Source organism: Oryx dammah, unplaced genomic scaffold, assembly GCF_014754425.2.
Source record: "Oryx dammah isolate SB20612 unplaced genomic scaffold, SCBI_Odam_1.1 HiC_scaffold_29, whole genome shotgun sequence".
Classification (NCBI taxonomy): Eukaryota; Metazoa; Chordata; class Mammalia; order Artiodactyla; family Bovidae; genus Oryx; species Oryx dammah.
This window is the reverse complement of record NW_024070213.1, coordinates 47,283,119-47,301,677: the sequence shown is the minus strand read 5'-3', so window position 1 is coordinate 47,301,677 and position 18,559 is coordinate 47,283,119. Positions and strand designations below refer to the sequence as shown.

Below are 18,559 nucleotides of genomic sequence, written 5' to 3'. Positions count from 1 at the left end.
CCTTTAGGATGAACTGGTTGGATCTCCTTGCGGCCCAAGGAACTCTCAAGAGTCTTCCCCAACACCACAGTTCAAAAGCATCAATTATTTTGAGCTTGGGGTTTACACCCCACAAAAGCAGAGACATTACTTTGCCAGCAAAGATCTGTCTAGTCAAAGCTATGGTTGTTCCAGTAGTCATGTATGGATGTGAGAGTTGGACTAAAAGAAAGCTGAGCACCGAAGAATTGATGCTTTTGAACTGTGGTGTTGGAGAAGACTCTTGAGAGTCCCTTGGACTGCAAGGAGATCCAACCAGTCCGTCCTAAAGGAGATCAGTCCTGGGTGTTCATTGGATGGACTGATGTTGAAACTGAAACTCCAATATTTTGGCCACCTGATGCAAAGAGCTGACTCATTTGAAAAGACCGTGATGCTGGGAAAGATTGAGGGCAGGAGGAGAAGGGGACGACAGAGGATGAGATGGTTGGATGGCATCACCGACTCGATGGACATGGGTTTGGGTGGACTCCGGGAGTTAGTGATTGACAGGGAGGCCTGGCATGCTGCAATTCATGGGGTCGCAAAGAGTCGGACATGACTGAGTGACTGAACTGCACTGAACTGAGTGAGGGAGAAAGAGATGTCTGCAGGTGAGAAAGAGAAACATTTAAACAGATACCACAATGGAAATTTTGTAACGTTTCAAAACGAATTTGTGAACACATTAAATACTTTCGTCAGAAAAGAGCATTCCGAAGAAGGAAACATGACAGTTTATCATTTATTCCAACAACACTGACAAGGACATCTATTGAGGTCAGATGAGCAACACAAAGATGAGCAAACGACAGTTGTTATGGATGTCTAGGGCTTCCTAGCCTAGTCTTCTCTGATGACTAAGTACTCTATGAACGTACTTTTATACACACTGCCTTTTCTTCACAGTAATAAGTGAGCCTTAAGGGTTTTCTATTTCCAATCCTACCTCATGTAAAGAACAGCGACGTTGGATTCAGAAAGGCTTGGGTTGAATTTTTACTGTTGCTGTTTACTAGCTTTGTATGATAAATATCTTTTTAATAATTTTTGTTTCCTTTTCTATAAAATGGGATCATAATTCTTCACAAGTGGTCGTGAAGATTAAACACTGGGTAAGCCCTCCAGTAAACAGCTGTCTTCTGTTCCCCCACTGGGTTGTCAGCATCACAAAAGCAAAGTGTGGATTCTATTTCCTACAAGTGTGGATTCTATTTAGTTCCCCTTTCCTCCTCTTCTGCCCCAATTTCACCCCATTGATTTGTTGCTCCAACAACATTAATCTATCTACGATTTATCTAGTACTCTGCATTGCCATTTCATTTAATTTGAGAGAGAAAACAGCCTAAAACTTAAAGTGATACAATTTGTAGAGTTTCCTGCAATCACTGTTTCTCTCCAGACACATCTAAGAGAGAACATATTCCTTTTCTAAATCAAGTTTTGAAATGTGTACAAGCTCAGTTTGTGGTAGTATTAAAAACACTAGGGAATTTCCTGATGGTCCAGTGTTTGGAATTCTGCATTTCCAAGAGGTCCCAGATTCCATCCTTCATCAGGGAACTAAGATCCCACAAGCCAGAAGGCCGTGCAGCATGGGAGAGAAAAAAGTAAAAACAAACAAACAAACAAAAAACCCTTAAGGACACTACATTCTCTTCTTACCTGTCTTATTTTATTACAAAAAAAAAAAATCAGGGACAAGAAACTTTGCAAATGAAAAGACAAAATTTACTTTGATAGAAAACGATTTTAATTAAATACAGGGGACAGTAGCAGTAAATATAAAACATAAAATTCAATATGCAGGGAGGAGGGAAACCTAGAGAGCTGAAGAGGCTGAAGGGATCTCCGCTGACAACAACTGATGCAAGTCTGTATTTGAGACCTTCTCACAGACCTTAGAAGTAACACATACCTTGTTCTTGGCCACAGAATCTCACAGACACAGGAGCACACAACATGTACTCAAACATGACCGCACATTCAAACATCTACCCCTCCACACACATGGGGACACACACACAGCCTGATTTAACCCTTCCACCCAGTTTGCCTCCCTCTATATTCCTGAGGCCTTGAAAAAGAAAACTTCCAGCGTTCCACAAGGGCTTTACAATTCCAGTGTGTACTGTCTTCCGGCTCCGGGTTTATAGGAGCTGTGGGATTAAGGGCCATGTGCTTCCTGGAGTCTAAACAGGCAATCATGGGGTTGGCTTCCCGCTCCACTGTCCACTTATCAGGTGCAGACCGTCCCAACCAAGGAAACCTGGCTGCTGCTTTGATGTTTTATACTTCAGGTCGGTGGAGATCAAAAGAAAACCCTGAAAAGGATGCAACAACGAGGACGACATCAAACTTGGGGGTGTGCAGCCGTAGGATGTCTAAGTCTGCCTGAGGGGTGAGGGGGACAGGGCTTCTTTACCAGGTCCTACTATATCATGCCCTCGTCTACCCCCACCTCCTTGTCAATGCCTCAGACAGAGGAACAGGCTATTTTGGATTCTTGTCACCTTGTGCGACTTAAGCAATTCTAGAAGGGGACATGGGGAGGGAATAGGGGGTGCAGAGTAGTACATAGGATTGGAGAATTCTGTCAGTATCTTACATCTACCTCCCCAAACCAAAAAGCCCCAGAAGGGAAGAAATAAGGTATTCTGAAGTTTGTGAATAATGATTAACCAGGAAACCACTTTACAGCAGATCCCTGAACCCAGAGGTGTGTCTTTGGTTCAGGCCAAAGTTTACTCACTAAGGGAATCAGAAGAGCCAATCTGGTCTCGAATATGCGCTTTCCAGCTGCATAAACCTTTTCATCTCTCTGAGTCTTCCTGTCCTCATCTATAAAATGGGATTCACAATCCCAGCCTTAGAGCATATCTTGTGGAACAAATGAAATAAAGTGTGCTAGTGCATCTTCTTGTACTGTGGGGTGAATAAACTTGGCTTCAGAGGGAAATCAGATTTGGTCTGATGTGGTTTTTTTTTTTTTTTTTTCTGGTGTGATTTTTAAACTCAGGTTTAAGGGCTTTTCATTGTTAATTATGAGCTTTAAGAGCTAAATATCTCGTTTATAAAATTCCTTGGGCTGGGAAAAAACAAAGCAGAACAAAATAAAACAAAAAGTAAGCAAAATAGGAAGAGGTGCATTCTACGATGAAAAGAAATGGGGCAATTAATATTGACAATTCTTACCTCAAGAACTTCAATATCTGAATTGACGAGTGAGATTTTGTGTGGGTTGGGTAGAGGAAATCCTTGCTGTAATTTTGCTAAAATACAGAATAAGATGTGAAATAACTGGGCACCAGCCTGGAAGATTTGGTAAACTTTTTAGTAAGAGACTAACAAAAAACTTTTTGATAATTTATCCTTCCACTCTTCCTGGTTTTGTGCCTTCAATTCTCTCTGATATATCCCTAGCATTTTCTTGAAAGAATGGTTAATTAATCTGTGCTTAATAAAAATGTACTTGCAACTATGTGTATCTGGATGGCAGAAAAAAAGATAGCAACTCATCCAATTTGCATTTGAAAATACCTTAATCAGTGGGTCCTGAGAATATTTTGACCTCCGATACAAAACATATTTTAACCAAGCCGCACTCAAGATGCTACCATTTGTGAACAATTGCAGTGTAGGTCTGGGATTGTCATTCCACTGTCTATTCCAGTGGTGATCTTTGCATAAGAACCACAGAGGCACACTCAAGAGAGCTTCATCTCATTTCTGGCTGACCCAAAGGAGACTCTTGTCTGCCTAAGGAGAATAGTTTTAATTTCTTTAGCTCAACCAGAGTTAACGGTTCTTGCTTGCAAGTAGGGTTGCTAACAAGGCTTGAAGCTGGAATATCTAATTTCTAAGCCATATAGTTGATGGTATCAACTCTGTCAATTCTGGCCCTGGCCTGGATTCATAGTAACACATTAGCAAGTCCAATCTTTAGGATGGAAAGTCCCTGGACAATCCCCCCACATGTAACCAGTGTCCGAGTTACATTGTTTCCCCAGACTCCCTTACCGTTGGCTAGTGGGAGGACTCCAAAGTGGAGAATGGAGGACAGAATATTCTCAAACCTCAAGACCTAAAATGAAAGGGGGAACTGGATCAGTTGCTAAATGAGGGTATTTTTAAAGTACGATGCTTGGTTTGGACATGCACTCTCCCAGACCTTATCAGAATGGGCAGCAATAATCAGCATCTCCCCATAGACATATTCTAGGTTTCCAGACATGGAAAGCTACTTTGTGGAAAAGCATTTTTGCAGGGTTTCCTAATCTTTTTTCCTCATTGAAGATGGGCATTTTTGCCCTCTCTACACTGGATAGTGGTGACAAAAATGCAGACGGGCCACATATGGCAGCAAATGTGGCAGCTTAGATATCAAGTAAGACAATCTAGAATGGCCAATAGATATTCTAGTTAGTGGTCTTTCACTAATTTATTAGGAACTCCAGTCACAGGAGTTTCCCTATGTTATACTCTATAGTCAATGGCACCACCAGAACATGCAATTTATCTTTAATAAACTAAGTAGTTGTATAATCTTAGCAAAATGCTTCCCTCATAGCTCAGTTGGTAAAGAATCCTCCTGCAATGCTGGAGACCTTGGTTCTATTCCTGGGTTGGGAAGATCCGCTGGAGAAGGGAAAGACTACCCACTCCAGTATTCTGGCCTGGAGAATTCCATATACTATATAGTCCATGGAGTCGCAAAGAGTTGGACATGACTGAACGTAACTGCTGGCTCCTGGGAAGACTCAGGTATTAAAAACAAACAGACTATCATGAACTTCAGTTCATTTAATGAATTTTTTAAAGCATCCTATATGCTTAGCAATAATAAGAACCTTTTTGAAGCTTAGCAAGGATGGCTCTGAAGCAGACTTCCTAGGTGTATCTCTTGTTTTGACCACCTTACTGTGTGATGTTGGGGAAGTTCCTTTACCTCTCTGTGCCTCAATTTCCTCAACCATAAAGTGAAGATAATAATACTAATCCCTTGGGGTTTTACCAGGATTAAACAAGTTAATATTATGTAAAATTCCCTATATACACCATTGTCATTTTTTTCAGAGATGTCTACAAACAATTCTAAATGCTCCTGAAGGGGAAAATTGACCCTAACTGAAAACCACTTCTCTATAACATAAGTGACATGTAGAGACAAGGTAGAGACATAAATTGGTGATTCGGCTGATTTTTCTGAAGCTTGGGGCAGAGGGTTTCCAAGTTGTATGTTGGGATGACCTCTTCCAACTAGGAGGTCACCAGGCTAGATCCCTTCAAAGAGGCATCTACACAACCAGCCTTAACTTAATTTTAGGAGACGGGTAGAAAACCTTTGAAGAACAAACTGAACCATGCCTAACAATTCATTTAGGGCATCATCCTTTGGTAGTCTGAACCGTAAACTCTAGGGGATTATTTGATCCAAAAAATGACATGTTCCTGAAAATGTCTGTTCCCTCCCCCAGCATTACATAGTCTTAACAATCTTTTGAATTCTTTTTAAAGTCTTTTTGAATATATACAAGGGAATTCCTCTCTTGCTGAATGGTTAATGGGCTTGGTGGATGTGTAGCTACATAAAGAATTTTAAAATCAAAGCCTACACTAAGAGGCAAAGAAAACAATTATCCGGCTACTATATAGATTTCTCATTTCTCCCTGGGTGGGAACTTGGAGAGCACTGATTCTTACCTCAATATTGCTGCGATTAGACTCTGGCAAAGAAAGGCGGAATCTGAAAATGAAACAAAACAACAAAAAACAATAGGAACAAGTTCAAGGAGGGAAGGCTTAAAAACAACCACATCAGTAGAAAGAAACAAAAATAAAAAGAAACAATTTTTTCCGTTCAATAAGTTATTATTTAAAAGCCACACAAACTTGTGAGAACATCGAGTTCTAGTACATCTTTCTCCCTGTATTTGCTGCTGAAGAAGCAGGGCAGGAAAAACGGAAACAAGATGGGCTGCCCAAGTGCATTTGCTATAAGGGACTTACTGTTGTCAACTTGAAACACAGAACATTTTTGTTTTGGCTGAGATATGTAGTGTTTGAGATCTTAGTCCTCCTACCAGGAGTCAAACCAGGGCCTGGCAGTGATAGTAACCAGCCATTGGACCACCAAGGAATTTCCCAGAACATTCCTAAGAAGCAGTTTTTATGTCTTCTTGCCCTAAACTCAACCTTGTCACTTCCCCAAGTTAGACTGGTCCCTTATTAATAAATACGACAATGACAGTGATGATGAGAGTGGTGGTGACATGGACTCTTCTACAAGCTATAGAAACATTTAAAATGTAATCTTCCCAGTGACTCTGTGAGTGATGCTACCATTACTGCCCCTTTGGCAGACAGGAAAACTGATGATCAAGGAGTTCACAAACAACATCTAAGTGTCTCCCTATCTATGCCCCTCTTCAATAAGGTGTGGCCACTTTACTCAGCTGTGCCTCTCCCAAGAATATTTCTGCTATAACATTTAAGAAATAAATGTGCATGGAAGAGGTAAGTCTGCTTATTATCAGCCAATATCATGTTAGTATGAATTAAGCTTTGAGGTTTCTTTAAGGTGACAGCTAAGAGCAAAAACTAGAAAGATGTTAATTCTGACAAGGATCAGAAATGGTACCAGAGGGAACTTTCCAGATATAGTGTTTCCATCTCAGGGGGCGCACGTTAAGTCCCTGGTTGAGGAATTAAGATCCCACATGCCCTGAGGTGCGGCCAAAAAAATAAATTAAAAAAAAAAGAAAAAAGGAAAGAGATGATATCAGAGGCCCTGTGGCTCAGATTGATCTTACTAGAAAGTGAAGACCAGAATTTTTAGGGCATCCTTGAAGGAAGTAAGCTGAGCAGTTGAACATCACTTTAAGATACTGCTGGGGAAATGTGAGGTGGATGCCTCCCCCTGGTCAACCTGCTTCTTACGAGGGACAGTCTAGAGCAGTCTAGAAATTCGGCCTACACGAAAGAGGAACACACTCATGAGTCTCCTTTCTGTTCTTCCACGACATCCCCAAACCATGAGTGGTTACCATCTGAGGCTCCTACAAACCAGCTGTCCTCTTCTTGTGCACGCGTGCTCAGTTGCTAAGTTGTGTCCGACTCTTTTGAGACCCTGTGGACTATAGCCCACCAGGCTCCTCTGTCCGTGGGATTATCCCGGCAAAAATACTGGAACCAGTTGCCATTTCCTACTCCGGGGGATCCTCCCGACCCAGGGATGGGACGCGTGTGTCTACTGTGTCTCCTGAGTTGGCAGGCGGATTCTTCACCACTGGGCCACCTGGGATTACTTCTGTTTCCTAGTTCTCAATTTACCCTGCTAGTTTGAAGTGAAGTGAAGTCGTTCAGTCGTGTTTGACTCTTTGCAACCCCATGGACTGTAGCCTACCAGGCTTTTCAGTCTATGGGATTTTCCAGGCAAGAATACTGGAGTGGGTTGCCATTTAATGGACAAGTCTCACTAACTAAACTCTTCCTGTCCTGGCTCTGAAAAACACAAAAGCTCAACTCAGACCACTAGGTGGCAACCAACTTCACCCCTTTGACCTTGTATTCTTCTCTTGGCCCCTAACCTGTTACTTCAAGCCCTGCTGTGCTGGGCTGTGTATATTCGCTCAGTCATGTCTGACTCTTTTTGACCCCATGAACTGTAACCCACCAGGCTCCTCAGTCCATGAGGATTCTCCAGGCAGGAATACTGAAGCAAGTTGCCACGCCCTCCTCCAGGGGATCTTCCCAACCCAGGAATCGAGCCCAGGTCTCCGGCATTGCTGATGGATTTTTTTACAGTCTGAGGCACCAGGGAAGCCCTAAAGTCCTGCTACTAGCAGCTAATTTTTATTAGAGAAGCACAGAGTAGCTGGAGAGAAAGGGAGCTCAAATAGTTCTATGTTTCAGGCATATAAAAGTATAACCTATTTTATTTAATTTTGGCTATGCCACATGCCATGTAGGATCTTAGTCCCCCCACGAGGGACTGAACTTGCATCCCCTGCATTGAAAACGTGGAGTCTTAACCACTAGACTTGATAGTCCAAGTAAAGCCTATTTTTAAGGGTTTGGGGCCTTCCATGGCTGTCTGGTGGTTGACTCCACTCCGTCACTGTAGGGGGTGCGGGTTTGAACCCTGGTCAGGGAACTAAGATCCTGCATGCCACATGGCAGAAAGAGAGAAGAGAAGAGAAAAAGAAAGGAACGTTTTGGAGAAGGTTTACTGCTCTGATCAAAAACCAGAGCTAAAGGGCAAATTTTAAAACACAGCAAAAGAAAAATTTTCTTCATATTCTGAGTTAATGTAGCAAGTGTGGCATACTGAAGGCCAAGTGGATCAAAGCACAGACACTCACAATTCCTTTCCTGCAACCCTGTGGCCATGGCAGACATTGATAATGAATCCCTGCACGCAGTCCCTACAATAATTGCTTCTCTCTTTGCCCTCTGACTATAAGCTCCCTGTGGGTTGAGATCCAGTCTTAATTCCCTTTGTATTCCTAGGACTGAGTACAGAGCATGACATATATCACACATACTTTTCCCTCATTCACTCATTGACTCTTCTAGCAGATATCTGTTGAATACCTAGTATATGTCAGCCCTGGAACTGGTATCAGAGATAGAAATGTGAGTAAAAATCAAACACAGTCACTATCCCATGTAGTTTACAGCCCAGTGGGAAGGCAGACGTTAACCAAACAATCGCACTGATGAAGGCTTAATTAAAGGTTAGATAAAAACTCTGAAGGAAAGAAATATGTTCATTGAGGTAAATGACAAAAGAATCTGATCTAACTCGGTGGATGCAGTAAGGTTTCCAAGGAAGGGCTGTGTCTTAGAGTTGACATAAGAAGGATGAGCAGGATTAAAAAGGCAAAATGGGGAAGGAAGGGGGAAGGGGTCTGGGCAGAGGTTGCAAAGGTCTGCGTAGAGAGAACAGAAAGCTAGGGAGAGAGCAGCAGTATGATGCTAGACAGACAGACTGTGGCTGGCTGGCTGACCAGGCTAGACCACTCAGACCATGTTAGAAATTTCAAGTTTATCTGGAAAGGAATCTATGGAAGGTTTCTAAGGAGGGGCGGGGGATGTCAGTGCTCTGTAAAGATCACTCTAGTTGCAGCATGGAGAAAAGATTGGCAGGGTGAGGATCCCAGGTGCTTCTTCTATGCTCAATATTGTGCTAGGCAATGTCAAGAATTTTACTGATATCTGTATTTTTGAGGGATGGGGAGAAGCTGTATGTGCAGGAAACAATTATAGGATATTACAAAGCAGCTTGTATTCAGGTGCTGTTTTATGGGTTTGCACACTACTTGTTGCAGGAATTCTGGGAAGGTGCGAAAAGGTGATAAGACCAGAGTGGGTTGTGTGTATGTGTGTGTGTGTAATATGGGAGGAAAATAAACTGTCCTTTGAGAGAAGCACTCTGTATACTACCACATACAAGCACCTGTCGCTTAGCACCCAGTACTGTAATTGCTTGTTAATCTGAGTATTCCCCTCACTAAGCTGAGGACCCAGAAGGTAGAAACTATTGTTTTTCTCTCAACTCTCTGTATCAAGAACAGGGCAGAACATATACTTGGTGCTCTATAAATTCTTACTGAGTAGATGTATGGATAAATGAGCAGATAAAAGATGGATGGGAAAGTGTATATTTCAGGGTCCCCAGCCCCTGGGCCATGGACTGGTACTTGTTAGGAACGGGGCCGCACAGCAGGAAGTCAGCCATGGGTGGGCAATCAATGCCGTTTGTTCCCCATTGCTCCTCACTGCTGGCAACACTGCCTGAACCATCTCTCCCCATCCCTCCACCCCCACTCCAGTCCCTGGAAAAATTTTGTTTTAGACAAAATCGGTCCGTGGTGCCAAAAAGGTTGGGGACCACTGGTCTGATGGACTGAGGTCACCTTGAGGGTGAGGCAGCTGGAGCAGTATGTTCACTTTAGGGAGGGAAGACAGGCTGGTTTGAAAGGTAGGACCAGATGCTGAAGATCTTGAAAACCCTAGGCTGTGGATTTAATCCAATGATGAACACTTTTGAGGGGAGGCACATGTTGAGCCTCCTCCAGAAGTAAAGGATTCTCTCTCTGAGGAAAAGTTTCCCAGTATTTTAACACCATTGCCTTCTGCAGTCTAGAAATCTGCCCTCCCACCAATGAGACTGGGAGAAAGGGAAGAAGTCATTGGGCGTTGCTTCTCCAAGAGGGGCTCCCACTGTGGCCTTCCTTTCCCCTGGCCTCAACTGTAGCTCAGTGGGAGGGTGGAGACGGAAATCAGCCCGGTTGCCAAGCCTGAGCTCTGCTGGCCTGTCTGAGCACCGTTCCAACAGAAACTGAATCCATTCTTCCCAGACCTGTTTTCCTTTCTGTTTCTCACCAGATGGCTCACGCTGGGAAATGTTTATCTGCCCAACTGTGAGAAGTAGAGTTGGGTGTGATACTATCTGCTTGTAGGCAGCTATATTTGCATTCTCTGACGGTGCTGCGTGGGAGAGGTAGTAGGGCAACTGTGTGTGTGTGTGTGTGTGTGTGTGTGTGCGTGCACATGCACCTGTGTGTATGGTAGTGGGGTGGGGTGCAGTTTGGGAGCATCCACATTCTTGATTATGGGAATGTCAAAAAAATGTTCCAAACTCTAAATGGTTGAGCAGTCATGTGCACTGGATTGCCTTGAGCTTTACACGTGATTAAGAAAAAGGGTTAGAATTAAGTGATCTGTATGAAGGCCAAAAAAGGGAAAGTGTTGTTTAATTTAGTCTCTGAATTAGTCTCAAAAACACCTATTACATGACCAATCTGTATTGGAGTTACCTCCAAATAGAACTGTGTTTGAAAAAAAAAAAAAGACTCAAATGTAGAAAGAGCTGTAACCCCGAAGGCCAACTCTGCAGCTTTTGAGACTCTCCTGACCTGTCATGTCTCTTCGGACCAATTTTTCCCATTTTATTTGGCCAAACTTTGATCCCAGAATGGGGAAAGAATAAAGCCTTACCACTAGTTACAACAAAGTTTCTTGAGCACTGATTATGTGCTGGGAGCTGTGCTTTTCACACATTCTCATCTCTACCAATACGACACTCTAAACAGGGGCTCTGTTATGCTGAGGAAGAAACTGATTCTTAGAGGGGTCAGTGGACTTGTACAAGGTCACAAGTCAGCAAATGACTGAGGTAGAATTCACAATGAGACATGCTTGACTCCAGAGCCTGTGCTTCTAATGGGACATACCAAAGAAGTCAAGTTCGTTACTAATACTCCAGCTTTCGTTTTCTTTAGCTTTCCTTGGCCGAGTTTCATTTAATGCAATGAGAAAAGGGCTGTGCGCTTTTACCATTTTAGGACATGCAATGCCAGTGTCTTCTCTTTTTTTCTATCAGTACTTAAAATTGAGAAAGGACTTGCTGCCTATTTCAGTTTAACCTGACTCTATGCTCTTGGTTTCCTCCTCCAGGCAAGGATATTTATTTTATAAGTTGAAGGTCAAAGTGTCATTTTCTAAGTCTTAGCTATTAACCACATCTAATATAGTATAATGTAGCAAATAAACAAACACGCATTGCTTTGAAGACTCACTCAGATTCAAGTTCTAGCTCTGCCACTCAATAGCTCTGTGACTCGTAAAAAACTATTAATAAACAGAAAGCTTGATTAAATACAGTCAGGAAACCGGAAGGGGGAGCTCTCACACCCTGGGACAACAGCAGAGCCCAGTAGGAAGAAGGGAGCCTCCTCTTCTTTTCTAGCAAGGACTCAGTTGAAGAAAAGTTATGGACTCTTTACTACAGCCCTCTTGACTTCCTTGTCCCCTCTGTAAAAGGGTTCTCCTTCCTTTGCCATGAGGGGGCTTGTACAAGTCTCTCCATGGTTATAGACCCCAAAATGCAATTCTCTGCTTGTCCTAAATTAAACCATCTTTGCTGGAGAAATATCTGGCTGTCCATTTATGTTGGTCAACACTTAGTTAATTGACCCATATAAACCATAAAATGGGGATAATAAGCTTCCTCTAGGATTAATCATTCAATCTACAGACATGGTACTGGGTTCTGGAGATATAGGCTGTGAGGTTTAAATAGTATATGTGTGGTGCTTGACACAGGACCAGCAGATAGTAAAGGCTCAATAATGAAGAGTAGTTATAAATAATAGAACAAAAGGCTATTTCTCTAGTAGCCATCACTGGGCAGGAGGCAGAGGAGTGAGGTATTTTCTGAATAAAACTCTTGAAATACTCTTGAATAATTGAATATTGCCTTCCCTTGACTGAAACCAGCATCCAAGTTTTAAATTGCCATCTTTTTTTTTAAAGACACTTAACATGCACTTTACATGTATTAACTCACATATTCCTCACAAGTCCTTAAAGTAGGTTTTACTACATCATTTTATAGAGGAGAAAATGTAAGCCCAGAGACATTAGGAAACTTGCCTGAGATCCCACAGCTAATGATATCTGGGCTGGGACCTGAACCAGCTATTCTGACCCTGTGATTTCACCTCCTCTCTAAACTTTCCACCTTGGATTCTCCTCTGATTTCTACATCTTATATCTAGGGAGCCAGCCCTGAGCAGCTCCAGAGAGCCACCCTCAGGAAAGGCTGTGTGTTCTGGGGGGAAGTATTCAGAGGCCCTGTGTCCCCTGGTTCTTCTCAGGGGTGTTTCACTGATCCCCGTCCTCTTTACATCTCCTCCTGCTGTGTCTCTATGATGTTGTGTGTGTGCGCCTGAATGCTGAGTGGCTTCAGTTGTGTCTGACTCTTTGCAACCCTATGGACTGTATGTAGCCTGCCAGACTCCTTTGTCCATGGGATTCTCCAGGCAAGAATACTGGAGTGGGTTGCCATGCCCTCTTCCAGGGGATCTTCCCCACCCAGGGCTCAAACCCTCATCTCATATCTCCCGCACTGGGGCAGGCAGATTCTTTACTACTAGTGCCACCTGGGGAGCCCCTCTATGATGTCACCTAGCAAACCAGCTCCCCTTGAAAAGCCTCTCTCCCAGAGCCCAGGGCGTGTGGGAGGCAGGGTTACCACTCTTGCTGCCAAAGATTAAAGCATTCTGTCAGCACAGCCCTGCTCCTTTGCAGCCTTGCTTCTGGGTCTGGCTGGACCCGAGTGATGCCAGGCCCACCTGCCTTGCCCCCAGTCTGCTCGTTGCCTGAGGCTTGCTGTTGTACCACGGCAGGAACCACCCTCAGACTCAGTGCATGTGACCTGTGCAGTGCTCAGAAGGACTCCATGCTCAGTTTAATGCCCTGCTGTCTCCATCTTGCAGTTCTTCAAGATTTTTGAACAGGGGGCTCTGCACTTTCATTTTGCACCAAGCCTCACAAATTATGCAGGTAGTGCTGTTCAGAGCCCACCAAGGCCTCAGGGTACGGGAAGCCTGCCCAGTGACCTGAATCTAAAGGAGGTCACAGGGGAGTTTGAGGAGACTTCGGGAAGGCAGGAGTCCTACTTTCAGCTTTGCGTTTCCAAGGTCAAAGCCGACTTGTGGGCCTCAGGAAGCTGGAGAATGAATTCAAACATTTCTTTGGATGATGTGAATTTAACAGGTTACCATCAGTTTTCCTAATTATTCCTGGTGGCTCAGATGATAAAGAATCTGCATGCAATGCAGAAGACCAGGGTTCCATCCCTGGGTCAGGAAGATCCCCTGGAGAAGGGAATGGCTGAACACTCCGGTATTCTTGCCTGGAGAATTCCACAGACAGAGGTGCCTGGTGGGCTACAGTCCATGGGGTGGCAAAGAGTTGGACATGGCTAAGTGACAAACGCTTTCACTTTTCTGTAAATAAACATAATGCCCACTGTACCTGCAGTTTCTTACTGGTAGGAATGTTGGAGTTGAGGGTCAGCAGGAAAGCACCTTGGTCTCTCTGCAATTCAAGGTCTTTGTTACCTGCTTGCCACAGCCTGAAGTCCTGTTCTTATTAAATCCTTCCTTCTCATCCTGCCAGGAAACCAGACCCTGGCTCAATGGTAAATATTATTTCTACCTTCTCAGAGCTTGCTGCCTCAGTTAGCAGCCTTGCCCCAGGGATCCCCCATCACTCCAGACTTCCAGCTCCCCTTTCTTCTCAACCATCAGAAGGAGGTCTCACCTGTACTCACAGTACTGTGACTCAGGCAAACCAACTTCCAAATTCTGTCCTTTCTTATGGCCTAGCTCAGATACTTGCCAGCTCCTCACCTTCCATCCTTTTCCCCTCTCTCTGCTCTCTGGCTTCTACCCTCTCAACCATTAAAACTGCCATCTCAAAGATCACCCATCAAGGTTAAGAAATTCATCAGTCTTGATCTTCTAGAAACAGGGCTACATCATGACATCTGAAGGCTTGAAGCCTTTGGGAGTTCTTCCTCCATAAAAAACAAAAACAAAACAAAAAAAATTATTAAAACTGATCTTTGAAGACTGAGGTATTATAAAGTCATGGTATAGTACAGTCTGGATTGAATTCATTTTAAATTTCTTATTTTAAAATATATTAAAACATTTTCATGAGTCCCTGAAGTTTCATAGGCTCTGGGCACCATGCCTATTGAATTTAATGGAGAAATCAGTCCTTCTTTGAAAACCTGGGTAAAGTTGAGGAGAAAGCCTTCATGAAATCTTTTTTCTCTGGGAAACCACACTACTTTTTGCTTTTATCATTCCTTTTATTGGAAAAGCAACATAGTTATAAAAAAATTTTTAAGAAAACAGCCGACTCATAATCTCATATCCTAACACAATCCTTCATTTGTAATTCACTTTCTCGTCCAGATGGAAAGCTGTTTTACATGGTTGATTGTTGTGTTTATGCAAATCTATATTCTGCTTATTTCATTTTGTGTTATTTTCCTGAACATGTTTTCCATGTTCCTACAATAGTCTTCTTAGCCATCAAGTTGACTTACGGTGATTGACTTTTCTCCTCTGTTGGTTTCCCAGTCTTTTCAGATTCTGATTTGTCTATTTGATTGCTTCCTCTTCCTCCTTTCATGGATTTAATCTGTGCCATCTGATCATTCTGTATATCCTCACTCCTAGGTTGTCTGGTTCATGACTTCCACGGGCTTTAGAAGGGCTAAAGAGAATGGGCTTTGAAGATGATCCTTCCCAGTGGCAATTAGTGCTCAGTGATCTGTGCACATGACGTGCTCCAGCTCGTTCACACTGCATGGCTTGCATTTGAGAGCCAGCCAGGCCATGGGGGCATGGTCTAGTTAAACTCTACACTCTAGTAATGAGAGCTGAATGTTAGAGACTGAAGGTAACTCAGAGGTGAATCTTTATGACTTCATTATTTTACAGATAAGGCAGCTGAGGTTCAAAGAGGCTAAAAGACTTGATCATGGTTCTGGAACCAGGGAGCAGGGGTTTGAAACTTCATTCCTTGACCTCAAAGTTTCATTCTCTTTCTCCAATAGCATCTATTTTAAATTTTTTGAGAAGGAAATTCATTTTTTATTGCTATACCATTAGAATGAGAATTTACATTGTAGAATTAAACTTATGCTAATTTTGTTGCCAGATTTATCTGAATATTGTTTACTGGGAAGAAAAAAAATTTATAATACAATTTTCAGTTAGGTCCATACTTTGAAATTATCTGGACTGTTACAGGAGAAATGCTTAATGATTCATGTCTATTGAATGATAACTTCACCTGTGTTGTGAATGTTCACTTGTCTCTTGGCCTGTTGATTCACTTGTTACTACCATCCAACAGTCATATCAACTGAGCTTACCTGTTCAGAGATAAAGAGCAGATCAGTCTTTGTCCCAAAATAGCCAGGGCAACATTGGTACTAGCAACCTGCAGAGAATAAAGGCATCCATTAGTAAGATGAGTGACTTTGTCCATTTTGGCCACAAATATCACTAGCCATAGCAGAAACATAAACTTCACTTTCATCTCAAAAAATATTAAAGAGAAACAGCTCTTGAAAATACTGCCTTGCAGGTAGGAAGACTAACTATAAAGACTTTCTGTTTGAAGATCTCCTTTAAACTATTTTCATTTTCTTCTAATCTCTCTTTCCACGCATGTGTATGTGTGTGTGTGTGTATATATGTTTGCATGTGTAGCATCTCACTTAGTTTCATTGTTCAGTCATTTTCTCTCAGATTGCATTTGGCCTTTATCTACTCAAATAAAGTTGAACTCCACCCTGATGGACTTATTTTAAAAAAAAAATAAATTTGGTTATTAATGTAACTGAAGCAGAGGAAAGGGCACACAGCATGTGGGGAAGGGTTGGGAGCTATTGAATGAGAACTGGCCTCCATACCTTCCTCTACCTCAATCTCAACCCTGCCCCCTCCCCTAACTGATGGAGCTCATCCCATCCCTCCAACCACTTCGCAGAGCTTGCAGGTCAGTGGTCTACTGCACGGACAGGATTGGTATCCATAGGCTGCCCTCCTGTCTCCGCAGACTTACAAAGTCCATGGAAACGATGGTTTCCGCAGTCGAGTTCTTGGGCTGGGTGAGTATCATGATGGAGGTGGGGATGTCCAGGGTGAAGTTACCTGGTAGTAAACTGATCACAGGAGGCTCTGTTGCCGTGACCTGTACCATGAAGGGCTGGGACAAGATGTAGAGTTCTGCAATCTGCCCACATTCAGGGAAAGAGACAGAGATCGGGAGTCATCAGATGAAGAGGAGATAACACAGATCTGGGGTGGCCTGTGGTGATTAATCTTACATCATCACAGTTAGAAAAAAGCTCTTTAATAATAATACCAATAACAACATAGCAGTAAGAACAGCTGCCATTTACTGAACACATACTGTGTGTCAGGCACATGTCAGGACTTTCAGTATTATTTCATTCAATCTCCACAAAATCTTTGTGAGGCAGGTTCTATCAGGATTCCCATTTCACAACTAAAGAGAGTGAGCCTTAGAGAGATTAAGTAATTTTCTCAAGGTTTCAGGCAGATAAGTTGTAGAACCAGGGTTCAAGTCTAGGTCTATCTGACTTAAGATCCTTGCTCTAAACCCAGGATGCTACACAAGCACCTCTGGGTCCTCCAGGGCAAACCTGAGCCCTTCAATACACTGTGCCCAATACTCAGGTGCCACGCCACCATGATCTTAGTAGTTGCTTTGCTAAGGTTTCAAATGGGCTCCTGGTTGCTCGGATGGTAGAGAATCTGCCTGGAATGCGAGAGACCCAGATTCAATCCCTGGGTCGGGAAGATCCCCTGGAGAAGGGAATGGCAGCCCACTCCAGTATTCTTGCCTGGAGAATTCCATGAACAGAGGAGCCTAGCAAGCTATAGCCCATGGCGTCGCAAAGAGTTGGATACAACTGAGCGGCTAACACTGCTATTACTAAGGTCACAAATGTAAGCCCTGTTCCTTCCTTTCCCACTTAAACTAATTATTTTAAGTGCGGTGAAACTTATAGAAGGAACAGAGGATTTATTCTGTGAACTTACAATGTCTTCACTAGAAACTTGCATTATTCAGTTAGTATTTGTAGATATTTGATTAAAAGACAAAACTCTTGGGACTTCCCTGGTGGTCCAGTGGCTAAGACTCCATGCGCCCAATGTAGGGGGCCCGGGTTCAGTCCCAGGTCAGGGAATGATATAGATCTCACATGCCATAGCTAAAGATCCCGCATGTGGCACTATAAATAAATAAGTACTTTTTAAAGGACAAAACTCTTAAGAAGGGACATATGGATGCAAGCTTGAACCAAAAAGGAATACAAAGTCTTCCAGAAGTAACTGCAATGAAAGCAATACACCATTAAGGAGCCAAACCCTGAGCACTCACCCGGGTGAGCATGTTGCCAAGGGCTTGAGAGTTGTGAAGCAAATGGTTGGAAATCTGGAAAATGAAGAACATCATGTCACTGGAAGGTTTATACCTGGGTTGTATTTTCAGGGAAAATGCAGCATTCTCTATAATTTTTATGAATCATGAAGCTGTTGCACCAGAAATGGCTAGTGTTTGAAGGTGATCTATCATTTCATAGCCCAACCACAGGAACTTAGAGGCCCACAGAAGTAAAGTGACTTGCCCTTAGGTCACACAGGAAGTTACATCGCTTTGCAAAGTACCTTTTAACCTTGGGAACACAGTGTACATCATATAGGTATGACCCAGATGTAAATGTTTTACAGTGGTTAACAAGAAGTCTTGTTTTATTGTCCTCATTTTCAGACATTACTGAGATAAACAATGCATAAGCAATTTATCTTCACAGATGAATGGTTTTCAAGTCTGAAACTAGAAACATCTCATTCTCAGCGGTGTCTGGGAGCTGGTGCTGCCACCAGCATTTTGAACATAAGATTTATAACTACATGTATACTTTGAACCTAGAGAATGGAAAGAGTCATAAGGGATGCTCAGTGAAAGTTGTTAGTTGACTGGCTGGAGAGAGTGTTCTCATTATAAAAGGGAGGGCATGACAAAGAGGATCAGTGAATATCTGTGCTATTCACTGATCATTGTAGATGTCAACTGTAATTACCAATAGGAGAAATCTTTATGTTGGCATAACACAAACAATAATAAACACGTA

The 18,559-nt window shown here is 42.8% G+C and overlaps 1 protein-coding gene across 1 annotated transcript in view; it reads right to left on the bottom strand.

The window, feature by feature from the left end:
* Positions 1-1,726: 1,726 nt before the first annotated feature.
* Positions 1,727-18,559, bottom strand: part of BPIFC (BPI fold containing family C) — a 42,988-nt gene continuing 26,155 nt past the window's right edge. The window contains exons 10-16 of the mRNA XM_040234794.1: positions 17,806-17,859; positions 16,459-16,629; positions 15,764-15,831; positions 5,722-5,764; positions 4,039-4,102; positions 3,214-3,290; positions 1,727-2,342 (exon numbers count right to left, since the gene is read on the bottom strand). Coding sequence (XP_040090728.1) covers positions 2,223-2,342; positions 3,214-3,290; positions 4,039-4,102; positions 5,722-5,764; positions 15,764-15,831; positions 16,459-16,629; positions 17,806-17,859 — 597 coding nt within the window. The 3' untranslated portion in view covers positions 1,727-2,222. The remainder of the gene's footprint in view (positions 2,343-3,213; positions 3,291-4,038; positions 4,103-5,721; positions 5,765-15,763; positions 15,832-16,458; positions 16,630-17,805; positions 17,860-18,559) is intronic.